Genomic DNA, 25370 nt, shown 5'->3' with positions numbered 1-25370 from the left:
GCTCAAGCGGTACCACTATACAGTTTTAAAAATCTCTATCAGTATCACTACTGACTTCACTAAAATAGCAAGATGGATGAATGCAATGCTTTTTCATCTCCTTGCCCAAAGGCACCAATATTTTGTTTAACTTATGTTTAAAGCCACATCATTGAAGAGTTAAATATTTAAACTAACACTTTACATACTACCTATAACTGAGGTATTGATACAGTCTAACACCAAGTACAGTGAAATTTTGGTTAGAGAGCACTTTCAGACTTACCTCTTTACTCACTTTGCCGTATTTTTCAAAGTTTAATGGTACTATAGTTAGATGTGGACAAAGCTTTTTAGCAATAAATCCAGGCATGGCTGCACGTACACCAAATCTCCTAGCATGGTAATTTGAAGTGGACTTAGGAGAAACGAAATAAGTTTAGCGTTTAGTAATGAAGTTCTAAGTTTTGGGGTAATTAATCAAGTTCTAATCGCGTATCTCCACACAGAAAAGACTAACAATGCTGAGAGTTTATATGCATTCCCCTGTCTTTCAATTTGTCTACATCCTTTAAGCTTTAATCAGTACACTTTTTACTGAAAAATAAAATCTAGCTTACATGATCTAATGTAAGAACAGATGTTTTCTCTCTATTTTTGTTATTTTTTCCATACTTATAAAAATTCTATGTATAAAAGTGTCATATTATTGTATGGTTTATTAGGCTCTAGATTAATGTAATTGGTTTCTGTATTAGCTTGATATTTGGCCTTACCAACATACTCATTGATCCCACTGCTATGGGCTTTTCCTTCAGCTCTGGATTGTCTCTCATTTCCACAGCTGCATAGAAGGCATCCATATCAATGTGTACAATTGTATTGTTAAGGTTACGGTTCTGTTCCAGTTCTATCACAAGTTTGTCCACCTGAACAGAATAAACAAACAACGGAAAAACAACCTGGCAGAAGTGCAACCGTACATATGATCCTAAAAATTCAACTGCACCTGGCATGCAGTTAAAAAAACAACAACAAAACCCCCAAACCATACCAAACCAGCACCAACGAAAAACCCAATTAAGTTTCTGATGAAACCTGCTCCCAAAGAGAAACTACTGCAGCAAACAGTACAAAAAATTCCAAAAACCCAATGGAAAAAACCCAACCCAACAACAAAAACTCATCTACGTGGGGAAAAAAAAAAAAAGAAACCTTATCTGATTCAGACAGAAACTTTGTAAGATCACTCAATATGCAGCTCAGCTACCATGATACAGGTTATTTTAAAAAAGTGAAAACATGTATTAGAGAATTTCCAACACTCAAATTAAGCTATCACATTTCAGAAAACTGGCCTAGATGGGTGAAGAGAAGACCAACAGCTCACATGGCAGATCCATCTACTTTGTCTTGTCAGAAATGAGGTCTCAAACAGGCAGGCTCATTTACTTACTAAGTAAGCTACCGTTGACGCCTTCACAAAATTCCTCAACATTTGTTACAGGAATCCATACCATATGAGACTGGATTGCTAGCAGAACTGCGAGGTGACTTTCAAATAAAAGCCCATACATAGAAAGCGTGTTTCATTACAAGAGTTAAAGATGTATCATCTACTAGTACACTGTGAGCAGTACTCCATCAGCTCCACAGCACTGTGAGACAGAGGCTGAGCACACAGACATCTCCACAAAATATTTTAATTGATTAACTTCCTTGCATTCTTTTACAAAAAGACTTGCAGATCATGTGCTTGTTTCTGAAACGTCTTTAAACTATGAATGAGGTATGAAGTGTGTCACAAGAAGAATGAGTACATTATTTGACAGGCAATTTTTAAGGCCTACTGGTTCAATATGACTATGTTGGCAGCATCACACAATATTCTAGAAGCAAGAGAGAAAATATCAGAAAACAAAAACAAAAGAAGTGAAGTGCTGTCAAACTATGATTATCTAACCACACAAACGACTATGCTGATCTCTATTTACACAACGAAAGCTTGCTACTATTAGAAAAAAGCAACAAATATGCACAATAGAGGTCAAGAAATACACGTAGTGAAAACGAACAAGGTTCGCTTTGCTTGCAAGCACAAAGACACACACACATTCATGACATCAAGGTACAATTAGAGATGTCTCTGGATTTATTGCAATGGGTTTATGGTTCTGGAGAGGAATGTTTACATGCAATTTACATGATTACTTGAAGACAGTTTCTCTCTTTTTCCCCTTGAGAGAGCTGCTTAATAAAAAAGATAAAAAACTTATCCAAAACCCCATCTTATATTTGAAGACAAAAAGAGATACTAAGTTGTGGGGGTTTTTTTCATCTCTAAGGTAGATGAAAAAATATCTAAAAAGTTTATTTAAAAAAAAGAACAAACCAAAACACAACAAATGAAACCCTAAAGAAATACATGTACATGGAAATGGCGGTTTTAAGAAGATTTATACTAACTTTCTAATCTCCAATATTTCCAAAATCAGGGGTGTTAAATGCTGTTCAGCAAAGGAGCCCTTCTAAGGAAAACTAAGAATACAAGAAATACTCGCACAAATGCCTTGGCATACACACACTCAAGTGGTGAGAAAGACAGCATCACATTGCAGTGTCTACATTTTATTTATATTACTGTTGTCACCATGTAACCAGGATTTTGTCCAACAAATCCAGCAAATAGGGATTTTTTTTGTTTGTTTTTATATTACAGCACTTACATCAACTGCCAGCTTATGAAGCCGAGCCTCTAACCATTCTACAAACAAGCCTTGATCTGCAGATGACAACTTGCAGCACTCATAGAAGTAGACACCTGGATACCTTTGTAATTCTGGAGTACTTCCTACTTACAAATTTTCACAGAACAAATTAACTCATGGTTTTCTCATAAGATAGTACTAAAAAAGAAGAGTTAAGAACCTGATAGGCAACAACAATAAAGAAGATAAGAAGATAAGAAGAGCTGACAAACTCCATATCTGAAGATCTGGAGAAGCTGATTAAACAACACACAGCACATATAAAGAAAACAAACAGGACAAATGACTTGCAAAGTTAAACGTGGAGATTATGGCATGGGGGAAGAGTAGATGGTGGGTACCTGACAGGAAAAGGCAGAGGCATTTAGGATATCAGACACAGATAAAGACTGGCTGGGCCAGGAGAATGGGGACTTCAGTGGGGACTCTGAGGACTGCTTTGGAAAGAGGAGGTGGTAATTTGAGATGTGACAAGAAAAGGAAAATTCAAGATAGGATAAATTAAAAAAAAAAAGGAGGGGAGAGAGCAAAAGTGTCAGAGCTTATGATGAAGAAATGAGGGCAAAAATCAATCCTGAACAAGAGCTTATCCGCACACAGAGGACAGACCCAAAATCCAAGATTTTTGAGATGTTTTGATAGAAGCAAAGATCTAAAATTAGTCAGCAAAAAAGTGTGCATGTTATTCCCCTTTAATGACAGTTCTTATGCAGTATGGCAGCTGACTTAACAGTTACTCCACTGGAAATAAAGAAGACTGCTATTTGAGCAAGTGGCATAAAGACTTTCAACACCAGGTTTGAAACTCAGGTCCCAGCGAGACCCACATGAAAGAACTTCTCTCTTGTTTGAAGCTGCTTTTTTCTTCTAAAGAAAGCTATTTTTGTATCAAACATTAAAAGAAAATAACATTGTGTTGCAAGATCAAAGAATCAAGTTCAAAAAAAAGACAGCATGAGGGTAGTCAAAGAAGTTCAAATATGTTGGCTTTCACTATATATTCTCTAATTCCAAACCCTTACATTAATTTTATAGGATGTGTGTCATTCATGTAACTCATTCTATAAGAAAGATTGTTTTCTGTAAAATGAAAAGTTTAGTGGTAGAAATTCAAGTATATTTTCATATTTAATGACTTAAAAGCTACCCCAGAAAACTAAAAAAAGAAAACCTGGACAAGCAAAGACATAACTGATCCATGTTAAAGATCAACTCAGAATAGTTGAGGCATACAGCCTTACAACTAACTTTCCAGAGATACTCTGGAATTGCAAGCTTTTCTTGGCTCTGGCATCTAATTTACAGATAAGATTTGCAAATCTGCAATGAACAAAAGAAGACTGAACACCAAATCTTGGGACTGATAATCTTCACAATTGCATTCAAAGTTAATGGATGTGTTTAATCTTCATGTGCTTCAGCTCCTCATCTACAAAACAAAGGTATCACTCTACTTTGTTGGAGCATTGCAAGAATAATTTGAAGAATTGTTATACAACACAGAAAAGTCTATGAGGAAATGAGTAATTCTGCATTCAAAGCTGGATTTGACTAGTGTACAAAAAATAAAGCTTGAGGCCACCCATTGAACAATGAGGACAACAGTAAATATTTAATAATTGCCCACTCAGTGAACACTGTCTGCACTGAGCACTGAATGAAACAGGAATCATGTAATTAAAGACTGAATCACAGTACAAATGTAAAAGGAAAGCAATTAAGCTTGTACAAGCAACTCTAATTCAATCGTACCTAAGAATGTTTAGTGTGCAACCTTGGTGCCACTGTTTTCTTTTAACAACCTTCAATAATACACGGTAATGCTTTGGATACTATTATCTATCATTAGCACCTGAGAAGAGAAATAGCCTCTTTGTCTTTCTAGTTCAGGCCACTTGTATCTCTTGTGACTGCTTGCCACGATGATTTTTTCATCAATTAGCATAAAAAAGGAATAAATTCAATCCAGAAGAGTTGACTAATATCATGCTCCCAAACCCATTGCAGGCTACTGAACACAAGTATACATGTATTATAAACATGGAAAGTAAACTCAAGATGACACTTATTAACAAGGAATTTAATGAAACTTTTACATAAACCATCATGACATCCCTTTAAACTCATCAGACTTAGAACTTCGAACAGTAATCACTTTGCTTCATGTTATTCATTAGGAGAACATTTTGCAGTGATTTTACAATCTCTTCTTCTAGCAAGTTTTTATTAAGATTACATCATCAAAAATCGCACTAACATAAAAATGGTAGTTAACATTGTGCTTATCTGCAGAATTTAAGGCAATAACCTTGAACACACCAAAATGTTTATAATTTGCCGTGTACTCCAAAAAGTCTTCACAAGATTAGTACCTGCAACTGTGCTTTCAAGAGCTGTTGTGTTGTAATTTTCTCTTTTAGCTGCATCATTTTTTCAATTCGTTGGTTAACTTGTTGATCTTTTTTAAGTTCGTTTTCATAAAATCTGGAACCCTGGAAGAAAATTGCAAAAACACTAAGATTTTTATTTGTCTTTTCCTATAAACAACCACATTTGATCTCTAAATACAGACAACATAAAGCACAGTAACAGATTCTAATGCATTCTTTAAATTTTCATATAAATAATACACAAAAGAGACCAGTGGTGCTTTACATCTCTCTCCTCAAATGACATACATATATTTTTCCTTCTGAGATAGCTTTCCCTCAGATGAGTACAAGAGACTATTTAGATAACCTACTATGTTTACTCACTCTAACACTGGACAACAGAAATTCCAAAATAGTAGATAACAGTCAAACTAATCTCTGCAATAACTCCAAGAAAAGGAGTATAAAAAATCAAGCATTTTGCCAGACTTCCATATAGTTTAATCCACATGGGAATAAATAATGACATTGTAAAAGTCAAATCCACTTATAATGTTGAGTATTGCACTGATCATTTAATCTTGAAGGACGTGGCAGAATTAGAAGCTATTTGGAAGAGGATGAACAAAAGCACAAAGGGGTATAAAAAAAGCCCTCTTGCTCTCAAGCAAGTAGTTGCTCCTTCAATAAAAGCAATGAATAAAAGGAGATGGAATGAAAACATAAAAAGACAAGAATAATGTAGAGAACATATAACGTGACTTCCCTTCCTGACTAATAACAAGGAAAAGAGGGCATACAATGAAATAGAAAAGAGGAGAACTCAAAACCAAGAAATAAGATATTTTCTTGCAACATCTGGTTAGCTTACAAGATAAAACACTTGCAGGAAGAGGTAATGTCCTTTATTGAACCACCTGATAAAATCTGCAAATGTGGACAAACTTGTAGCTCAAAGACTTCGATTACCAAACTGTCACTGATGTCAAGAATTCAGTCATAGCCAAATAAGAACAATATATTTATATAAAAAGCAAAACTATCCACTCCTCTAATAATGGCAAAAATTATGAATGTGAAGATTGTAATGTGTCACGTCTCATTGCTTAGAAGAAATCTCTACTTAAAAGAAAATTAAGGTGCGTTTTCTTTCAGTATCAGACATGCATTTCATCTTTTCTCCCCTCTGCAACCAAACATGACTTGTTGAGACTCATTGAAAGAAATAAGTACCAAAATGTTGGTGTGGGAAACAACCTGATACTTAAGATTGTTATAAAGCTCTGAGGATTTTTACATCCCACAGCTGAAATGCTATAAAACCTGGTTGTAATATAATTGTGGATAGTGTTTGTAGGTGTAATTTTGAAAGGTAAAGAAAAGCTTAGGAAAACAAATCAATGCTTCTTTTTAGATTTCTCAAGGTATATCTGCCATTTATAATCTTTTTTGACAGAAATATATTCTAACACATAGAGGCCTGTGTATCAGTTTTGAAGGTCTGTCTCACAGTTCATTCTCTTTCATAGGAGGAAATGAAACAGTAACTAAGAGCTGTTTGTGGTGTGTTTTCAGCTACCCTCCTGCCCTGCCCCCATCGCTGCAGCAGTTTACCACAGAGCAACAGTAGTCAACACAGAATTCATGAGCAAAATGTCAAGCACAGCAACTATGGCCAAAGTGACACCACATGAAATATACATTGGGCAACGAAAAGTGAAAAAATCTAGAGCTGCTCAAATGAAGTGTTATCCCCATATAGTTCTATGTGAAGACTCTGCAATAACAGGTAGAAGAACTGATATTTCAATGCTTTGTAGATTTGTGAGGTCCTCTGGATCTTTGGTACAAAGCTGCATGCTGCTTGCCACCTCTTGAGTACTAAGATGGCAAGAACAACAGGTAGTAAGTGAGATTCTACAAAAAGTACTAGCAAAACCTGATCACATCAAATTCATCAGTTACAGGAAGGTGGCCAATAAAGGTAGATCTGCTTGGCTAATTATTGAGAGGGCGGACAAAATGAATGGAAAAGGGGAAAACACGAAGCCTAAGGAAGCTGAAACTTCTACAATTACCTCTGGACAATGCTGTGATATTTATATATTGCTTTGGGCAAAAAGGGAGCACCTAAGGATGATTCAGTCATGTTCCTCCATGTCCCCGTGGATGAATCAAAGAGTACCTTGTAGTAGTCCCTTCCATTCCTCCCCACACACGCATTTCTTCTTGGAAGCTGCCCTCCAAGCTGCCCTCCACTTACACATGTTAGGGATAAAATTTGGGGAAGGGAGGAACAGGGCCTTATAATACTGGACAACAGAAAAAGCACTAGGAAAAGATTACTCAAACCAACCTTCGTAGCTTCCATTATGATTTTATTGATTTTCTCTTTATCCAAACCTTGCATTCCAGCTTTGTTATCATTGAGGCCCATTCTAAGAAGAAATCCATCACTGCACGAGCTGTTCCCAACTTTTTTCATGTTCTTCACAGTACTTCTTGAAAACAAGTATGTCTTATAAAACTTAATACCTGAAAAAAGAATTTAAATCATATATTTGTTTCTAAGTTCCAGCTGAACAAAAACAAAAACAAAAAAAAAAGATTGAATTAATTTGTTATATTGATTAAGCATTCTATTCTTATTCCTCATTTCTGCTTGAGACAAGCCATAGAATATTTCCCAGTAATTTCTAGCTCAAGTTTAAAACTTTTCTGTTAAAGTTCATATTTTTGAAACAGATGGCTTCAACTAAGAGTTTTGAGTAAAATGCTGTTGTTTAATTCAGGGTAAAACTCATGCAATTTTTTCATTAATCTGTAGAGCCATGGTATCTAGCAAATTCAACTTACTGAGCCTTTACTGCTCAATTACTGCCATCAGTAATTTCTTACACATGCAAGTACTTCTGATACGTGAACTTCTGATACCTTCCCTTGTTGCTTATGAAAGTAAATAGCTGAATTCTTCAAAAGGCTCCAATTAGATGGTAAAACGTCTAGTTATTACGTTGATGTTAAAAAAACTAAAGAAAGCAAATTTTACCCCCTGTAACACAAACCTGTGGTCTTATTTTTGCCAGATTAAAACAAGCAGAACCCAAGTGTGATACTGATATACATTAGTTAACATGTATTTATTACTGGAAAAGCATACAGAAATAAAGTATTCCCACCCAAGCTGCTGACTCATAAACCACTTCAGCAGGAAGAACATTCACTCCTAAACTTCCCCTTCAAGCTGTTCCCTGTGACAGGAGCCCTTCCTGCCTGCAGAAGCCACACCCTTTCAGGCACATACAGCTGCTCTTTAAAAAAACACAAATGACACAAATCCAAGTGTGTCACGTTTTTCCTTTACATGTCACTGTACCACTCCAGGACCTAGGTGAGCCTCATAAGCAACCCAACTGCAAAGGGTCATTATGCATTTTTGCATTCACAGATGAATTTTTGGCTAAAGTTGACATGGGCAACTTTAAAAACTAATATTGGCAATGTTTGTATCTTCGTGAAGATCTTCTCCTGAAACAAATCAGCCAAATGAAGTCAAGATATTAAAGAAGGCCAACTTGAAAAAAAAAAAAAAAATCTGAGAAAAATATCCAAATTTTAACCATGTTCTATTAATTCAGATTATTATTAATGATGTCCTCCCAAGACGCAAGATCCGGTAAGTAATGCTGTATTTATCTCCAGCTTGTATTTCAAAGAACAGAAGGTGATGCAGAAACCAGAACTCATGACTCTTCTGTGGCACTTGAGCTATCATATTGACAACTGGGAATGGGAGTGGCTTCCTAGATCTTACATGTATCTATCAAACAAAAGACTATGACGATAAACATTTTCATAAATTTTTCACTTACAGTATGAAAATCTCTTAGAGAATTTACCAGAACAGATTTGCTAGGCTTCAACCAAAGGAAAAAACACTGCATCCCACAAAACATTCCAAGTCTAATCTCCAGCTCATAAGCACTCCCCTATCAATTAGCCACACAAAAATTCCATTGCTGCTGGCGATCTCTGATAAGTAACAGACAAAATTCCCAATAAATACTTTCCTGAAAGTAAATAAATGCCCCTCCACTACTCCTCTTGTTTCTTTTATCACTGTTTCCTTTCAAGAAGTTGGGATGAGCCCAAGATTGCTACCATCTCCTTTTCCAGTCTTTGCAAAATTTTTGTTCTGGAAAGTGTCTTTATCACTAGCATATACAAATCTTTCCTACTTCTCATTCAGATAACTCATAAAGGTGCAGTCTTATAGCAGAGGCTTTAAACACTAATTCATGTCAGAAAAAGGCTTCTCTATCATGCTCTTACGTACCAATGGAGAAAAAAAACCCATACCATGACACCAGTGATGCAGAAAATAATTGTCTTTAAAAAACCTCATAAATGGTGGTCTCCTGATGTGTTTTATCTTTTCAGCTTCTAATATGGACCAAAATACATTGCTATTAACAGACCATGAAGTGTATATCAAATAACATCTTAGCTGGAATTAAGAAGAAAATATTTATTTTAGGACGTGGCATTAGTTTTCCACTAAAGCTTAAAGGTGTACAGAAGGGAAAACATGAATAACAATGGATACAATTTTCAGCATCTTTACATGAACAGAACCTGAAGATTATCTTGGTTTCAGACTAAAAGGCCTGAAAAAAAATGGTAAAATATTTAGTATATTGAAATGAATCACAAAAACTACAATAAGACAACAGAAACAGCACTTGTCAAATAAAATCAGTGAATCATCTGCTATTGAAAAAATGAAAATGGAAATATTTAAAGGAAATGCTTGAGAAGAACAGTTGGAAACTATGCAAAATGGGAAGAAAACATCACTGTAGAAACTGATAAGGACAAAGGGTAACTGTTTTAGCAGAAAATTGACCTAGAGAAAATACTTAGCTTGTGGTGACACAAATGTTTGCTAAAACAACTTGGGAAAAGTGGGTGCAGCTTTAGAGTCTAAGGAAACACTTACTCAGAACAGTCTAGGCAAAGAGTGACATATTTTTGGCATGATGTCACCTCAAAAAGCTGCTGCATGACTGAGCTGTTTCTTCTAACAGAACATGTTAAATCACTCTCAGCATCATACTGAGTAAGTAAGATGTGAAATCAGAGAAGTTTGTGAAGGCAGTGTACAATTAAATACTATCCTATTATTTCCTGTGATTTGGGAATGGGGGCAACGGAGGAGGAGAATCACCTATAAGTGAAGAAAGTAACTTTCCAATTGCTACCGGCAGGACTTCTAAAGGTAAAGGGGAAAACTTCGGCAGTGGATGCCAACAGAATAATGGAGAGGAATAACACTGCTGTTTAAGAAGCTCTGTTGGTAACCTGGAATGCTCACAAGTAGAAAAAGACCACTAATAAAACCCCAATCAAGCTTTTTTAGGAGCAGGCACAGAAACTCAACTGAACCAGACAGACAGGGTTATATTAAAGGATCACGAGACTGAAATAGCAGTAAAACCAGAGCAACAATCTAATTTCAGGTGCCTCTAGCATATATTTGGACAGCCTGAAGGAAATGGCTTGTGTTTGATCAAGTGTCACACCTGAAGCCTATCTTCAGTAAAAATCCTCCAATTCAGCAACAGAAACCCTATGAATGATACAATAACTTAAATGCTTTCATATTATTATTTTCATGTAATAAAATATGAAAGAAAGAAAAAAAATATTTCTAAGAATATTCAGTTCAGTGGACACCGTGTTATTATGCAGGTTGTTAAAAGTTTGCCTTTCATTGATAGCATTAACAACTTGTTGCAAAGAAATATTAGGACTGGAAACTGACATCATTATGGAAAAGGAGGAAAAATAATTTATTTACATACTGAATTACGATTTAATGTATGTAAATTGTGTACCATTCCTCATAAAGAAAATAGAATTCTGACATCTCTGCTATCACAGAAGCTTATGCCAATAGTGAGATGCAACGAAGTTACTAAGATACACAACTGCCTACTTCCCCCAGAGCATAAAAGCTAAACACAGAAATCAAGACCTATATTACAGATGTAAAGGACCACATTTTACAACTCAATCGCCTTCAGCAAGTCTCCACAGTCTGTAAAATAATACTGATGTTGCAAATAGCAACAAGACTCCTTTCTATATGATTTTTTTAATTATTATTTTTAATACAGCTAAAACAAGGTTCTAAATTAAATAGTTGATTTAATTTCTGTAAAACTCATAAAACCCTCCAATAACATTTAATCAAAACCTGGCACCTCATTTATTGTAGTATAAGCCCATAATAAATTTCCTATTTTCTGTCAAATAAAATGTTTTAGATATTCCTTTATTTAAATTCTTCTATTCTTACTTCAGCAAGAACAACACAAAATTGTAACAGCTAACTTCACATAAAAATGTAGAGAATCAAACATTATTAAACATTATGAACTGGGTCACTTCATAAATAACTTTTTTTTTCCCTTTCCTTTTCATATCTCTTATTTACATTATTGTATCTGCAGTTTTAGCATGTTAATTTTATGTTATTAAAACACATTCACCACCAGTGTATAAACATTTTCTAGTATGTTCATAGCCATGGTTATGTTTGTTCTTAAATTTTAAAATATTTTACTTAAGCAGAGGCTTAAATGAGCTTTGTTTGTGTCACAGCATATTGCCTAATAGTGTAGGCTCTGAGACACGACAGGAATACTGTCATTACACAGGCTGCATCAGAAGATCAGTATTACCCTTAATTTCAATGACAAGGTCAAGTTGTTAATAGCAGTTCTGCAGAAGCACTAAAAGTAGAATAAACAATTAACAAAGTTAGGACTGACTTCACTCAGTTTTGACCACAGAAGATCACTTCTCGGGCTTTTGGCTACAATTGTGTGTGGTGTGGTACAGATCACTCTGTGTTTCAAAGATAAAGGCCTCTGAAGTTAGTACTACAATAAAGACATCAAGGAGAAAAAAAGACAGAAAAACTGTCTTTCCAGTTATCAATATATACATACATGACATCACTGGCCTTTTGTTTTTCTTACGAAAACTTTACAAATGACCCATCATCAAATACTACTAAAGTTTATAGCGCTCAGTGCAAGTGTGGGATGGAAAAATTTCTTCCATAAAACAATTATTAAAATAATCACATCCATGTAGAAGACGGTTGTGAATAATGTGAAACTCCTATAACACCTATAAGTGTCCGTAAGATCCTCAAAAGTCAAATATTAAATACCCATCTTTAACATACCTTCAGTAAAAGTGTAGTTTGGTAGCTTAAGATTTCAGAAGAGGCAATTTTCTATTCAAAAAATATATTTGACAAAAAATTTTGCTGGGCGACCACCTCTCCATAATACATACTTTAGCCAACCAAAAACCTCATAAGCCAAGACAAGCAACATGAACAAAAATAAGCAAGCTGGATAAGCATGTTTCCCTAGGGCGAATGCTAACAAAAAAAAAAGTGACTAATAACAATTCTTTGCAGTCACATTTTTTGTATTGAGATGAAATTATGCTTTGCGTTGTAAGCAGCTCCCCCTATAAATAAAGCTATCAACTAATGAGCAGTTACTGTTCTAGATTTCAAGACAACTCATACTCGCCTATTTGCAAAAACTTTCAATTTATATAAATGTAAAATATAAAACATATCCCCCAAACGAGCTGTGTATAAAGTTATATAGACACTGAATCAAAGTATAAGAAATTTAGTCCTTTTCTAAGAAGAACAAACAAAACACCAAAACAAACAAACAAAAACACCTAATGAAAATTGTTCTGACAAGAGATGCGGAAAGCTGTTACTTTATCTACCTCATTACTTTTTATTAAGCATAAAAGAATACTTGAAGAACTGTTCGAGTCACCAAGTTAAAGAACTAAAGCCCAGCTAACTCACCTTGGTATAGAAATTCATGTGTCAATAGTCAGGCCACTTGAACAACTGGTGTCCCACAAATGCATTGCTTTATTTATTGAATTTCTAAGACAAGAACAAACATATCTTCAACAAACTGGGAAAATTCAACCCACCTAGAATATTTTTAACATTTCTGGTATTTAAAAGGTTACACTACAAACTCCAGTAGTGCATTTGATATCATACTACTTAATTTATCCATTACTTGGATAAGGATTCTATCCCAGAACAGTAACATAATACTACATACTTTCCAACAAGAAGTGCACCTGTCTTTTCCGAGTATTCACTTGGCAAGTAAACACTCAGGCTGACAGGACCAAATTTAACAAACTACTTAACTCTCATTTTCTTGTAAAAACATGTTCCTCCCATAATGATTTAAATATCAGCCGGTCTAAAGTCTTTCCTTCTCAGCAGGATAAAACACCAAAACAGACATGTGCAAGCAAGCACATCAGACTGTACTTCTGAACTATATGCTCAATTCTCTCCAGCCACAGGTTTGATATTTACTAGAGCCCTGGTTTCTGAATAGTCCTGGGAAGAGGACTCCTGTCAGTTTTAATCCTGTAATGATTTACAAGAAAGGAACTGGCAGGAGGAGGACCTGCACAAAAGTGTTATTAGCATTTAGTATACACAGTGTTAACCATGTAGTTTCCGTACTTGTGCGTTCAAAACTACTACTGTTTCACTATTCTCACTCTCTCAATATATAATAAAATCCAGTTACCTAGAAAACAGAATCTTCTAAGAAAGATGTAAGGAATTTTACAAATGTAGTAAGCCAAGGTACATGATAAATTAATATTGAACAGAAAACTGGGCCAGGATTCATGGAAGTGAAAATTTTGAGTGCCCAAGCTGACACAGCTGAATAGAACTATTTTTCAAGTAGCAGCTGATTCACCATTTTACAAAAACATAGATCCCATACAAGCACCTAGAATTAGCCTTCAAAACACAAAGCCCTAAAATCATGTATTTTCTGAACTCACTGGCTTTAAGATATAACAAATTACAGACAATTCAATCCTTTAAAAAAATAAATAACTCATACTGCAGAATAAACAGATAATAGAGACTGCTTCTGACAGTGCCCAAAATTAAATGTCAAAATACCCATTTTACACCATTCATCAAACGGTTAGGATATTTCTTCACTTATGTGAAGATCGATGCAAGTGAAACAAGTGGAATACTCATAATCATTAATCTTCTGCAGGAAAGATGCAGTATAATTATGTTGTATATCCTGCTTTCAGCTTTTCTATCTGTAAAAAACTCATGTCTTCAAAACTTCAAAGTTTATTCAAAGGGCAAAGAACTGCGGTATCTTCTACCACCTCTATTCTGCATTTGCAAGACATTTTAAACTGAGTTATCTCAAGTTTCTAACCAAGTCTTCCTAGTACCTCTATATTACTGAAAACAAATGTTGCAGCAGTTTAATTCAGAAAAACAACAATGAAGGAATTCAATTATTATTAAAAACATTCATCAGTAAAAACTGCACTAGAATTGGTGTAGTTACGTGCAATCTTTTTTCTACAGATGTGCTTAATGTCAATATATTCACAAAAAGTCGTAATGTTCTATTTTTTTTTTTTTACTTAGAAGAAAAACGCTAATACAGTGATTCACAGAGACCACAATTGCTTTAGGAAAAACTGTCTGAAACATATCTCAGAGCCTACACGATTAGGCAATACAGTGTGACATAAACAAAGCTCATTTAAGCCTCCGCTTAAGTAAAATATTTTAAAATTTAAGAACAAACATAACCATGACAATGAACATACTAGAAAATGTTTATACACTGGTGGTGAATGTGTTTTAATAACATAAAATGAACATGCTAAAACTGCAGATATAATAATGGAAATAAGAGATATGAAAAGGGAGGAAAAAAAAAAGTTATTTATGAAGTGACCCAGTTCATAATGTTTAATAATGTTTATGACTGACATCCTTAGAAGTAAAAAAATAGAAAAAAAACGTATTACAAGTAGTACATTAGCAATGCAAGATGACAGTATCTATTCCACTAATCTATCAAAGGTGATGACTATTTCCAGTTAATCTCCAAGACACTAGAAAGGGTACAGATTGAGTACTGGAGCTTGTGATAAAACAAACACAGCAATGAAGTGCAAATTGAAGGTCCAGTGGAGAAGGCACACAAGGAGGTAGAGAGGAGTGGTCTACATGAGCGTATCAGTTTGATCATCTCTATTTCCCACACTTCGATTTGCATCCCAGATTGGTCTTGAAGCAAGCAAACCAGATTCTTTTCAAACTACACTAAACTTTAAGACTGTGTTTTCAGAGCACACCTGAAGCATCACAAGTGCTAATGCAGGTGCCCTCCATGGGACCAGAGTAGTATCAGTCCGAAAGAACATCTCTTAAAGCATATATAAGGTGAATTTAAGGTCCTCAGTATCAAATCTTTCCTTTACAAATCTACTCCCACCACACCACACTTCTTGCTAATGTAGATATGCAGTGATCTCATTAGGAGTAAGAGACATATATATGGAAAAGACCACACAAAACATTATATAAGAAATTAAAAAGGCAAACCTTTTAGCATCCAGTATTTATTCAAGTTTGGTTATAAAACATTAGCTAAAATTAACAATAAAACAAATATTCTCTCTAAAAACTATAAATATGTTTGTCAAACAACCTGAAAGAGTATCTACCCTTAGCATTTTTATTTTTAACATCTGTTTGAGTTAATCTATATTCTGGAAAGAGAGGAAAAAAAAAAACAACCTACTTTTGGAACTAAGTGAATAATCCCAGACCAAAAGCATGACAGTGCATGATTATGCAGTACACATCACTGCCATTACCAAAAGGACTTGCTCAGACATGTCTCTTCCCCTCTTGCTCTCAAGATAGGGAAAGAAGTTCATTCACAGTTTAATGGGGAAAACATGAATCGCTTTTCAGGCTATAGCACTTTATCCATATACTGCAGGGAAAAACTGTAAATTATTCTCATATATGTCAATATATACAAAACTTGGCCACTCTGCTTGCCTAACAGATGCAGTACATTGTAACATACACTAAAAAACCCCCTTGTTTTCTTCCTCAACAGCTGGTGAATCAAAAAACATAGTTTCTCAACATTTTCTATATTAGAAAATTGTCTAAAACATTACCCACAGCAGACTCACATTTTTTTTTCTGTGGATTCCAGTGATTACACAAATAGCAAGACATCTGTAATTGTTCTTTACTTCTGATTGCTTCGGACAGCAACGCTACTTTACCAATCACTCTCAGTGCTACATTCATTATAAACATCTTTATACCAGAGAATCTGAGCTGGTACTCATATTATTTAGGTGTTAGGTGCTGCATATATAGAAAAGGCATATAAATAGCTATGCCAACGCTAAGAGCTCTTTCAAAAACTCATAAGCCCTCAACGAAACTGTTAAGCAGCAAAACATGGAAAAATATGACGATTTGTCATAAGAAGGAAGTCAGAGAAAATAAAATTGTAGAGCATTGCTCTTTCAATATAACAAGAAGCGTGTATTCCAAAACTGAAGCTTTCTCAACCAGCACTATTGAACTTTTTAGCTTTTTTCCGAGATCAGGAGAAAGCAGATGAACCAACACAAATCTTAAGTCCCTCCCAACCCAGTACATTTGTTCATAAATTGTGAAGTGACACGTTTAACTTTTTTTTTTTTGCTGCCAATATTTTTCCAACCATAAACTTCAGCAAGGGCACACATCTCAGATGGAAGTCTTAACATAAATAAATACATTAATTAATTAATTTATCGTTTCGTTCCCTAAACTGCGAAAACATTATAGAAATAAAAGACAAGACACCGCTACCTCGCAGCTGACCGCCACCTTCCTCTCTCCACACGCTTTCGGGCACGGCGGCTGAGCAAAACGAAAGCGGGCGGCGCCGCCCGGCCGGCCGGGAAGGAGTGAACTGCTGAGCCCAACCGCGGCGCGCTCGGCATCCCGGGCCCCACCGCGACCGCCGCCGCCCGCGGGGCGAGGCCCGCAGCGGCCTCCCGGGTCCGGGGAGCGGCGCCGGGGGCCGCCAGCCCCGCGCGGGCAGCACGAACCCGTTATCTGCGGCGGGACGACCCGCCTTCCCCTCACGACTCACCTGGCAGCACCTCCCTCCCCTTCCTGCGCCCTCCGCGGCCACCATTTTTGTTAAGGGAAAGGTTTGGCGCTCACCCCCCAAGTCCAGCTGGCCTGAGGCAGTGAAGACGAGGCCACATCTCATGCCAGAAATCAAGAAGGGCTGGAGAGACGCTTAACCTCACGAAAGAAAGAGTCCTCCCTCATCCAACAAAAAACAAAGCAAGCTTTGCCCCAGGCGTCACCGCTGCCCTCGCCTGGCGGGAGCGGAGTTCCCCACCTCATCGGAGGCACAGAGGCGAAGCCCGCCGCTGGCGCCACAGAAACGACGAAATCAAGATGGCGGCCGCCATCTGGCGGGGACAGGCGGCCGCCTGGGTAGACTACACCTCCCAGCACGCTATGCTGCACTAACGATCACCAGAACTACCTTTCCCGAGAGGCAGCGGCGGGCGGACGGGCAGGCTGGCTTCCCGCTGCGCCGGGGAAGACTACAAGTCCCGGCAGGCGGGGCTGGGCGAGAGGGTGTGGGGCGGAGCGGGTAAATAGTGGCACGGAGCACCCGCCTCACGTAAGATGGCGGTGGCTGGAGCGGCTGGTTGCTGAGCAGAGTGCGCGGCAGGCGGACGCGCGCTCGCCCCTCCTCCCTTCGCCACCCCTATGTTGTGGCTCTTACCGCGGGCCACGGAGCTACGGTGAGGGCGAAGCTCGAGCCTGCGTGTCCCGGCGCCGGCCGGTCGTTGGCAGGGGCGGGCGGCGCTGCTGGCACCCGCGGAGCGGTGCTGTGCCGGTCCTGTAGAGCCCGCCGCTCCCGTCCCTTCGGCAGGAGGAGGCTCAGGCAGCTGTGGGCGGGGGCTGCTTCGGCTCTTCGCTGCTCGGCGGTCGCTGCGGATCAGGTCTCCATGTCGGACAACCAGAGCTGGAATTCCTCGGGCTCCGAGGAGGACCCCGAGACCGAGCTCGGGGTGCCTGTTGAGCTCTGCGGGGTGCTCAGCAAGGTAAGCCGCCTCTCCCCCTCCCCGCAGCCTGTGCCCCGCGGCATCTCGCATCCCCTCTCCTCGCCACCTCCCACTTCGCGGCTGGCCCAAGGCCGTCGGCCCCGGCCGCCTGTCTTCTGTCCGCTCCGGGGGATCAGGCCGAGGGGCCTGGTGGGGGGGCCGGGAGGCTCCACGGGAGGCGCTGGCACGGCCGGGGCAGCTGCCACCTGACGGCGGGGAGCCTGCCAGGCAGGCGCTGCGGCGCCGACCAACCGCCGCTCTCCCTCAGCCGCGGACACCGGCACATCCCCGCCGTCGGGCCCCCTGCCCACCCCGGGAGGAAGCCGTTCCTCGGAGGAGAGCCGCGGGTGCGGTTTTAGCTCGGTCGGGTGGCTGGAGGAGACGACGTTCCCGCCGGGACTGGGGTCCCTGCCGCCCCCTGGTCCCGCCCCAGCCCACTCGGTGTGAGGATCAGGAGAGCGGGGTCCGGGAGGAGGCGGCCGGGGGAGCGCGTGTCCCCCGCGCTTCAGGCTCCTGGCCGGAGCCGGTGGCGGGCCCGGGTGCGGGGCTGGGGCCGCCGCACCCCGCTCGCCTCCCGGGAGCTCCCGAAGGCGGGCGCAGCCCCTGATAGCTCCCCAGGAGCGGGCACCGGCACAGGAACGGCACAGCCTTTAGCCCAAGTATCAAAACAGGGCAATAAAACTCTCCTGCAGCAAGAGATACGGGAGGTGGGGAGCAGAGGAAGGAAAATGACACTAAAGCTTGTTTCCCCCTTTTTTTAAAAAACAAACAAAAAAACCCGCAGAACAACAACAAAAAACCCAAAACGTAAGTTTTTTTCTCTTTTATCGCTGAAAATAAGATGACTTGCAAGTATGCTTTGGGTGATGCTGGGAAATTTTATTTTTAGGAGTACTCCAAAGTTGAATGTCGAATTACTGAGTTGGAATGAGTTGTATTATTATTAATACAGAAAGTACTTTCAGAATAACGTTGAAATGTCATTAGAATTAAAGCACTACATTTTGTTTTTTTGTTTTTTCTTCCTGCCCTATGTGAGATGTAGAAGGCACAGGTCATAGGATACAGAGGTCAAAAAACAGCCCTGGATGCTGAGAAGACAGCCATAACAGTAGTTTTATTGTGGTTGGTGATGGGTTTTGTTTGTTGGTTGGTTTTGGTGTTGGTTTTTGTTGTTGTTGCCAAGTTTTCTTCTGTTAGATGCTTCCGTCATTGGAAACTTTAATATTTGTGGGATGTTCTTGATTTTCATGTTGGTCAATTAAGACTTCCATCAGGTGCTGTTTCTTACTGGTGTAGCAGGTGAAGCCATGACTTCTGACATTCTGTAGGTTAGGTATGTGCAAATTATATTTTACTGGATGATTATGCTAAGTGTAGCTCACACTGCCTTTCCTGTGAGAATATGGGATGTAATCCGAATAGTCACGTATGGTGAAACCTGTTGCAGTAAATATGGTTGAGGGAGAAGTTTACCTTTTGTTAGTTGATGCCTCAGTAGTACTTGAGACAAACTAGCTAAAACAAAATGGTAGCATACCAGACTTTCTAAGGAATGTCTATTTGTTTTAAACTTATGATGGATAATTAAATTCTAAAGCAACAAAAGTAGGCTGCAGTTCTCTGTGTGCTTAGTAGTGTTTCAGTTGTTCTGCCCTTCAGTGAAGAGAAAAGCTTTGAAGGGAATGGTGTAATTTGGTGAGAGAAGCTTGTTAGAAGTATGTCCTGCTGGTCTCTTTAAATGTTTCAGAACTCTAGACTTTTTTCCATTGCATTTCCTGCTGACCATTTTAAGGTGGATATGAGGAAGGAACTTCAGTGTGGAAGAATCTTTCTTGAAATGCAAGAATCTAGCTGCTTGAGAAAACAGCTGTCTTTTCTTTGCCAAAACCATATGGCTACCCAGTATGTTTTAAGGAGTATCTTAATTCATGACACATTTTCATTGCAACAGCAAGCATTGATTGCAACAGCAAATGCAAGATTCACTGCTATATTTATCTCACTTAACTCTGTCACAGAAAGGAAGGTGATTTCCTCCTTGCCCCTTGCTCTTTTGCCCAAGATAACTTTGGTCTCTGCCTTTCACATCTGGGAGGAGCTGGGAATATGAGAGACAGGAAAAGAGGAAGGGAGGAAATAATACACCTCCATGAATGCTTGTGCTACTATTTCGTGTACTGAGCACAGCTGAGGCTTTATTTAAGAAATACTGGACTTAGCAATTTGATATATTGAGAGTTCACAAAGCACTTTATCTTTGGAGACAAATCAAGGTCTTGCCTACGCTTGAAAATTGTTAGGGATTTCTCAGCTATGGAATTTGCTTTCCTTAGACCTCTTCTTGTTATTACTAGAGTTAACAAGTAGTTATGGGACACTGGCCCCTCACTACAGGAAAGACTTTGAGGTGCTGCTGAGAGTTCAGAGAAGGGCAACAAAGCTGGTGAGGGGTCTGGAGCACAAGTCTCATGAGGAGCAGCTGAGGGAACTGGGGCTGTTCAGCCTGGAGAAAAGGAGGCTGAGGGGAGACCTTATCGCTGTCTACAACTACCTGAAAGGAGGTTCTGGTGACATGAATGGTCTCTTCTCCCAAATAAAGTGATAGGGCAAGGGGAAACAGCCTCAAGTTGTGCCGGAAAGGTTTACATTGGATATTCAGAAAAATTTCTTAATCGAAAGGGTTATCAGGCTCTGGAACAGGCTCCCTAGGGAAGTGGTAGAGTCACTATCCATAAAGGTGTCTTAAAAGATGTGTAGATGTGGTGCTCAGGAACATGGTTTAGTGGTGGACTTTGCAGTGTTAGGTTTATGGTCACACTTGATCACAAACTTTTTTTTTCCAAACAAAATGATTATATCATTCTCTGTATTAACTAGTATGTGCACTATAATGTAGAAACAAGCCTTTTAATTGACTTTCTTCCTCCCTTTTATATATTACAAAATTATGACTAATGATTAGATTTAAATGCTAAAAAGAGCTCCCTTCTTAGAGCTTTTTGTTAAAGAATGGTTGTCATGACCAAATAAATACTTGCATAATAAAGTTATTTTTGATGCTTTTCTTTCCATGTTAATCTAATTTATTATTTTTGTACTGTGAAGACCAAACATCACTATATAGTCAGTTATGGAAAAGCCCTGATGCTTTATCTGTGTTGTATGATTCTGCACAGTGCAGTTGGGAAGGTGTTGCAAATATAAGATTAATAATCAGAACTTTTATTCCCTTCTTACTAGATCTGTGTAGGATGAATCCAGGACTTGTTCCTGGAGTATCAGTTTCATTCCATGTGTGAATGTGGAGTCCCTAGAAAAATCTCAATAACGAATGAATGTTTGGAGTATCTTCTTAATAAGCAACTGGTTAGGAGTTAAAACCTAAAGCAATATCTCTGGGCAATATTAAATTGATAAAGAACTGATTACTGTAGGCACTGCAATAGTCATATAGTGTACTGTGAGATAAAGGCATGTTTGTATTTATATGAAGAAAACTAGATACTTTAGGAAAATAATTTTGTAGAAATTAACTTTTATGTAAAATAAATTATTTTATGTTCCACTCAAGTTTGGCTTTTGGTCTAACTTCAGATTTTAAATAAAGTGGCTAAACTCACCGTATCGATTAACATTTAATCATCCCTTCCCCCCACTTTCCATAATTTGTGTCATCAGTGTGTTTATTACCTTTATTTTAACTGCCCAGAGCAATGCAGTTGAAGTCAAGACATCTGTTATCTTATTGGCCATTTGAAGCAACTGGGTTTTAGTGCCTTTAGGAGTTTGTAAAATTGTTTTAGGAGCTCTGAGCAGAATAAGCTTCGCAATTCGGAAGAACCTTTTAATTTTTTTTTTTTCCCCTCCTGGTGCTGGAAAGCTGGAGAAATACCAGCCACACTGTCTTTTATTGTTATTTTTCTGTTCACTGATCTTTGGAATTTTTTTTTACAGTGGACCAACTACATCCATGGATGGCAGGATCGATGGGTAGTTCTGAAAACCAACACACTCAGTTATTACAAGTCTGAAGATGAAACAGAGTATGGCTGCAGGGGTTCCATCTGTCTGAGCAAGGCTGTGATTACAGTAAGTGCTAATTCATTATTGCCAGCTTTGCATATTTGTAGGCTCATGTCTGGTGAAAGCAAACATAGGTATGGCAAATTCTATTAGGTGATGTGTTATGAAAGTTAATGGTATCAGTGGAAGACTGTGGAGCAGGGCAAGGACTTCCTAATAAGAAAACAAGCTGTTCTCATTTGCGGCTGCAGTGAGCAGCTTTTTATCTATTCTGTTAGAGGTGTCTGTGGGTAGTGATACAGTTTGCCTCTGGAGGCTGTAAGCTTTTTCCAGGGGTCAGCCTAAGACCCTGTACCAGCTTCCCAAAAGCGCTACCATCTGTCACAGTCTTTACACTTTGCACTAGAGAGAGAGGGTAGTGGTCACAGAATCAACAGAATGTAAGGGCTTAGAAGGGACGTCGAAAGATCATCCAGTCCAATCCCCCTGCCAGAGCAGGAACACCTAGATGAGGTTGCACAGGAATGTGTCCAGGTGGGTTTGGAATGTCTGCAGAGAAAGAGACTCCACAACTTCCCTGGGCAGCCTGTTCCAGTGTCTGTCACCCTAACTGTGAAGACTTTTCTTCTCAAATTTAAGTGGAACCTCCTCTGTTCCAGTTTGTACCCATTGTCCCTTGTCCTGTCATTGGTTCTCATTGAGAGAGCCTGGCTCCATCCTCGTGACACATATTTACATATTTACATATTTGTGAACATTAATGGGGTCACTCCTCAGTCTCCTCTTCTCCAAGCTAAAGAGCCTAAACTCCCTCAGCCTTTCCTCATAAGGGAGATGCTCCACTCCCTTCATCACCTTCGTTGCACTGCACTGGACCCTCTCCAGCCGTTCCCTGTCCTTCTGGAACTGCAGGACCCAGAACTGGACACAGTATTCCAGATGCAGTCTCACCAGGGCAGAGTAGAGGGGAAGGAGGACCTCTCTCGATCTACTAACCACCCCCCTTCTAATACACCCGAGGATGCCATTGGCCTTCCTGGCCACAAGGGCACAGTGCTGGCTCATGGTCATCCTGCTGTCCACCAGGACCCCCAGGTCCCTTTCCCCTACGCTGCTCTTTAACAGGTCATTCCCCAACTTATGCTGGAACTTGGGGTTGTTCCTGCCCAGATGCAAGACTCTACACTTGTTCTTGTTATATTTCATTAAATTTTTCCCTGCCCAACTCTCCAGCCTGTCCAGGTCTCTGGATGGCAGCACAGCCTTCTGGCGTGTCAGCCACTCCTCCCAGCTTAGTGTCATCAGCAAACTTGCTGACAGTGCACTCTGTTCCCTCATCCAAGTTATTGATTAATACATTGAATGGTACTGGTCCCAGTACCGACCCTTGAGGCACTCCACTAGATACAGGGCTCCAACTAGACTCTGTCCCATTGACCGCAACTCTCTGGCTTCTTTCCTTCAGCCAGTTCACAATCCGCCTCACTACCCGATCATCCAGACCGCACTTGCTCGGTTTAGCTTTAAGGATGCTGTGGGAGACAGTCAAATGGTTTAGTGAAATCAAGATAGACCACATCCGCCGCTCTGCCATCATCTATCCACCAGTCCTTTGACACTGTTTTCTGAACATGACTCCAGAACATTTGCAAGAGAAAATGTTCTACTGCATGCTTCCTCCTCTGAAGAAGTTATTGTTGCTGGTTTTGTTTAATGCTAAAAGATCTAGTATTACACTGGTAAGAATAAAGAGCCTACATATAAATGAAATTTCAAAGATGAGTTTGCCTTAGAAGATAAAAATCTGCTTTTTGTGGCTTTCAGAATTGTGATGTGTATTAATTATGACTAATGCTTGCCAAAAAGCATGCTGTAGCTATTCTACGTTACTGTTAAACAGTCAGTCCAGTTATGTGATTTAGGCAAAAAATAGCTGGACTTCTATGTACCACACAAGTTCTTAGAATACCAGTGTTAAATCTTACTATTTATGTTCTTGTTCAACATTTTTTTTTTTTCAAACTGAATTAAGGATGACAAATTAGAAGTTTTCTTTCTTAATAATATTCAGCTTGCAAATAGAATTTTATTAAATACAGCTTGGTTTGAAAAAAGACAGGATTGAGTACATCAATTGTATGCATTTTGAAAAAACATCTTGTGAAGAAAAGGCAGATTTTTACATTTAGATGTGTGACAGGTATTGCAGTCATCTAAATATTAAAACAGATCACCTAATTTATTTTAAAACTATTTCTTAAGCTGCTTAAACTTTTAAACCTTGCTCAGGATTTGACTTGCTCAGGAAAATGTGGTGCACAACAGCTGTCTCTAGGAGCTCTGAATTAAAGTGTGTTTTTGTCAGCCTGTAGTAGTAGCAGCCTCTGATCAGGACTTACAAAAAGGTCTCAAGTTCCCTGGCAAGAGGCTTAACGTGCCAACTAGGCAGAGGCACAGGGGGGTGGTGGCAAGGAAGTGGGTCAAGGGACGTCTGGAAGCATCCTGTAGAGCACATCGCAGCAGCCTGAATTCCAGTTGTGGTTGCAGAGTGAGAGATTATAGTGGTGCTGCTATTGCTGCTGGAATTTTTTGGTACAATGCACTTTGTGAAGGGAAGTTGGCAAGCTTATCTTCTGACTAGGAAGTGCATAACTACTGGAACTTCTTACAGATAGCTTTCTTTTTTTCCTCTTCTATTTGGCACTTGTTACATCTGGTAATTTGGAGTTGAATTGTTGCAATTTTTTTTAGGTTCTTGAGTTTCTCGAGTACATTGAGAAAGAAACAGTATACAGAGTTGGAGAAAGGAAAAAAAAAGGTGTCACAGTTCTAAAAGCTTACCTGATACTTTGTTGTTCCAGTTTTCCTTCAGGCTTGTGCTTTGTAACGTTATTTGACAGTTCAGCTGCTTGATTTTTGGTTTGAGATGGCATCTCTGAAACACAGTAAACTCTTAATTATTTCTAGCTGTAGTTTAAGTGATTGTTGTGTAAGTATTAAAGGTTCAGGAATAGTATTGGATTATTTCATGTCTCTAGGATATAGAAATATGCTTTTTAAACTATCATGATTATGCTCTCTTATTTTTCAGAATCTATTCTAAGCCAGAGTGCTTCTGGTTTGGTAGTTGTTTGGTAGCAAATTGAATATTTTTTTTAAA

General features: G+C 38.9%; 2 protein-coding genes across 15 annotated transcripts in view; one reads left to right on the top strand and one right to left on the bottom strand.

Annotated features, from left to right (window-relative positions):
- POLK (DNA polymerase kappa) overlaps nucleotides 1–18060 on the bottom strand; it is a 34532-nt gene extending 16472 nt beyond the window's left edge. For 2 of the 12 annotated variants that reach the window (XM_065047336.1, XM_065047337.1), the window contains exons 1-5: nucleotides 17863–18060; nucleotides 7476–7654; nucleotides 5120–5239; nucleotides 756–908; nucleotides 266–397 (exon numbers count right to left, since the gene is read on the bottom strand). In XM_065047336.1, the coding sequence (XP_064903408.1) occupies nucleotides 266–397; nucleotides 756–908; nucleotides 5120–5239; nucleotides 7476–7604 (534 nt within the window). In that variant the 5' untranslated portion in view covers nucleotides 7605–7654; nucleotides 17863–18060. Of the gene's footprint in view, nucleotides 1–265; nucleotides 398–755; nucleotides 909–5119; nucleotides 5240–7475; nucleotides 7655–13031; nucleotides 13057–16922; nucleotides 17189–17208; nucleotides 17649–17862 lie in introns of those variants that run through there. The other 10 variants (XM_005505929.3, XM_065047339.1, XM_065047340.1 and 7 more) reach the window with 10 other exon arrangements.
- Nucleotides 17955–25370, top strand: part of CERT1 (ceramide transporter 1) — an 84845-nt gene continuing 77429 nt past the window's right edge. For all 3 annotated transcript variants that reach the window (XM_065047350.1, XM_065047348.1, XM_065047349.1), the window contains exons 1-2: nucleotides 17955–18184; nucleotides 22142–22276. In XM_065047350.1, coding sequence (XP_064903422.1) covers nucleotides 18089–18184; nucleotides 22142–22276 — 231 coding nt within the window. In that variant the 5' untranslated portion in view covers nucleotides 17955–18088. The remainder of the gene's footprint in view (nucleotides 18185–22141; nucleotides 22277–25370) is intronic.

This window comes from Columba livia, chromosome Z (assembly GCF_036013475.1).
Source record: "Columba livia isolate bColLiv1 breed racing homer chromosome Z, bColLiv1.pat.W.v2, whole genome shotgun sequence".
Taxonomy (NCBI): Eukaryota; Metazoa; Chordata; class Aves; order Columbiformes; family Columbidae; genus Columba; species Columba livia.
This window is presented reverse-complemented; position numbering and strand designations above follow the sequence as displayed.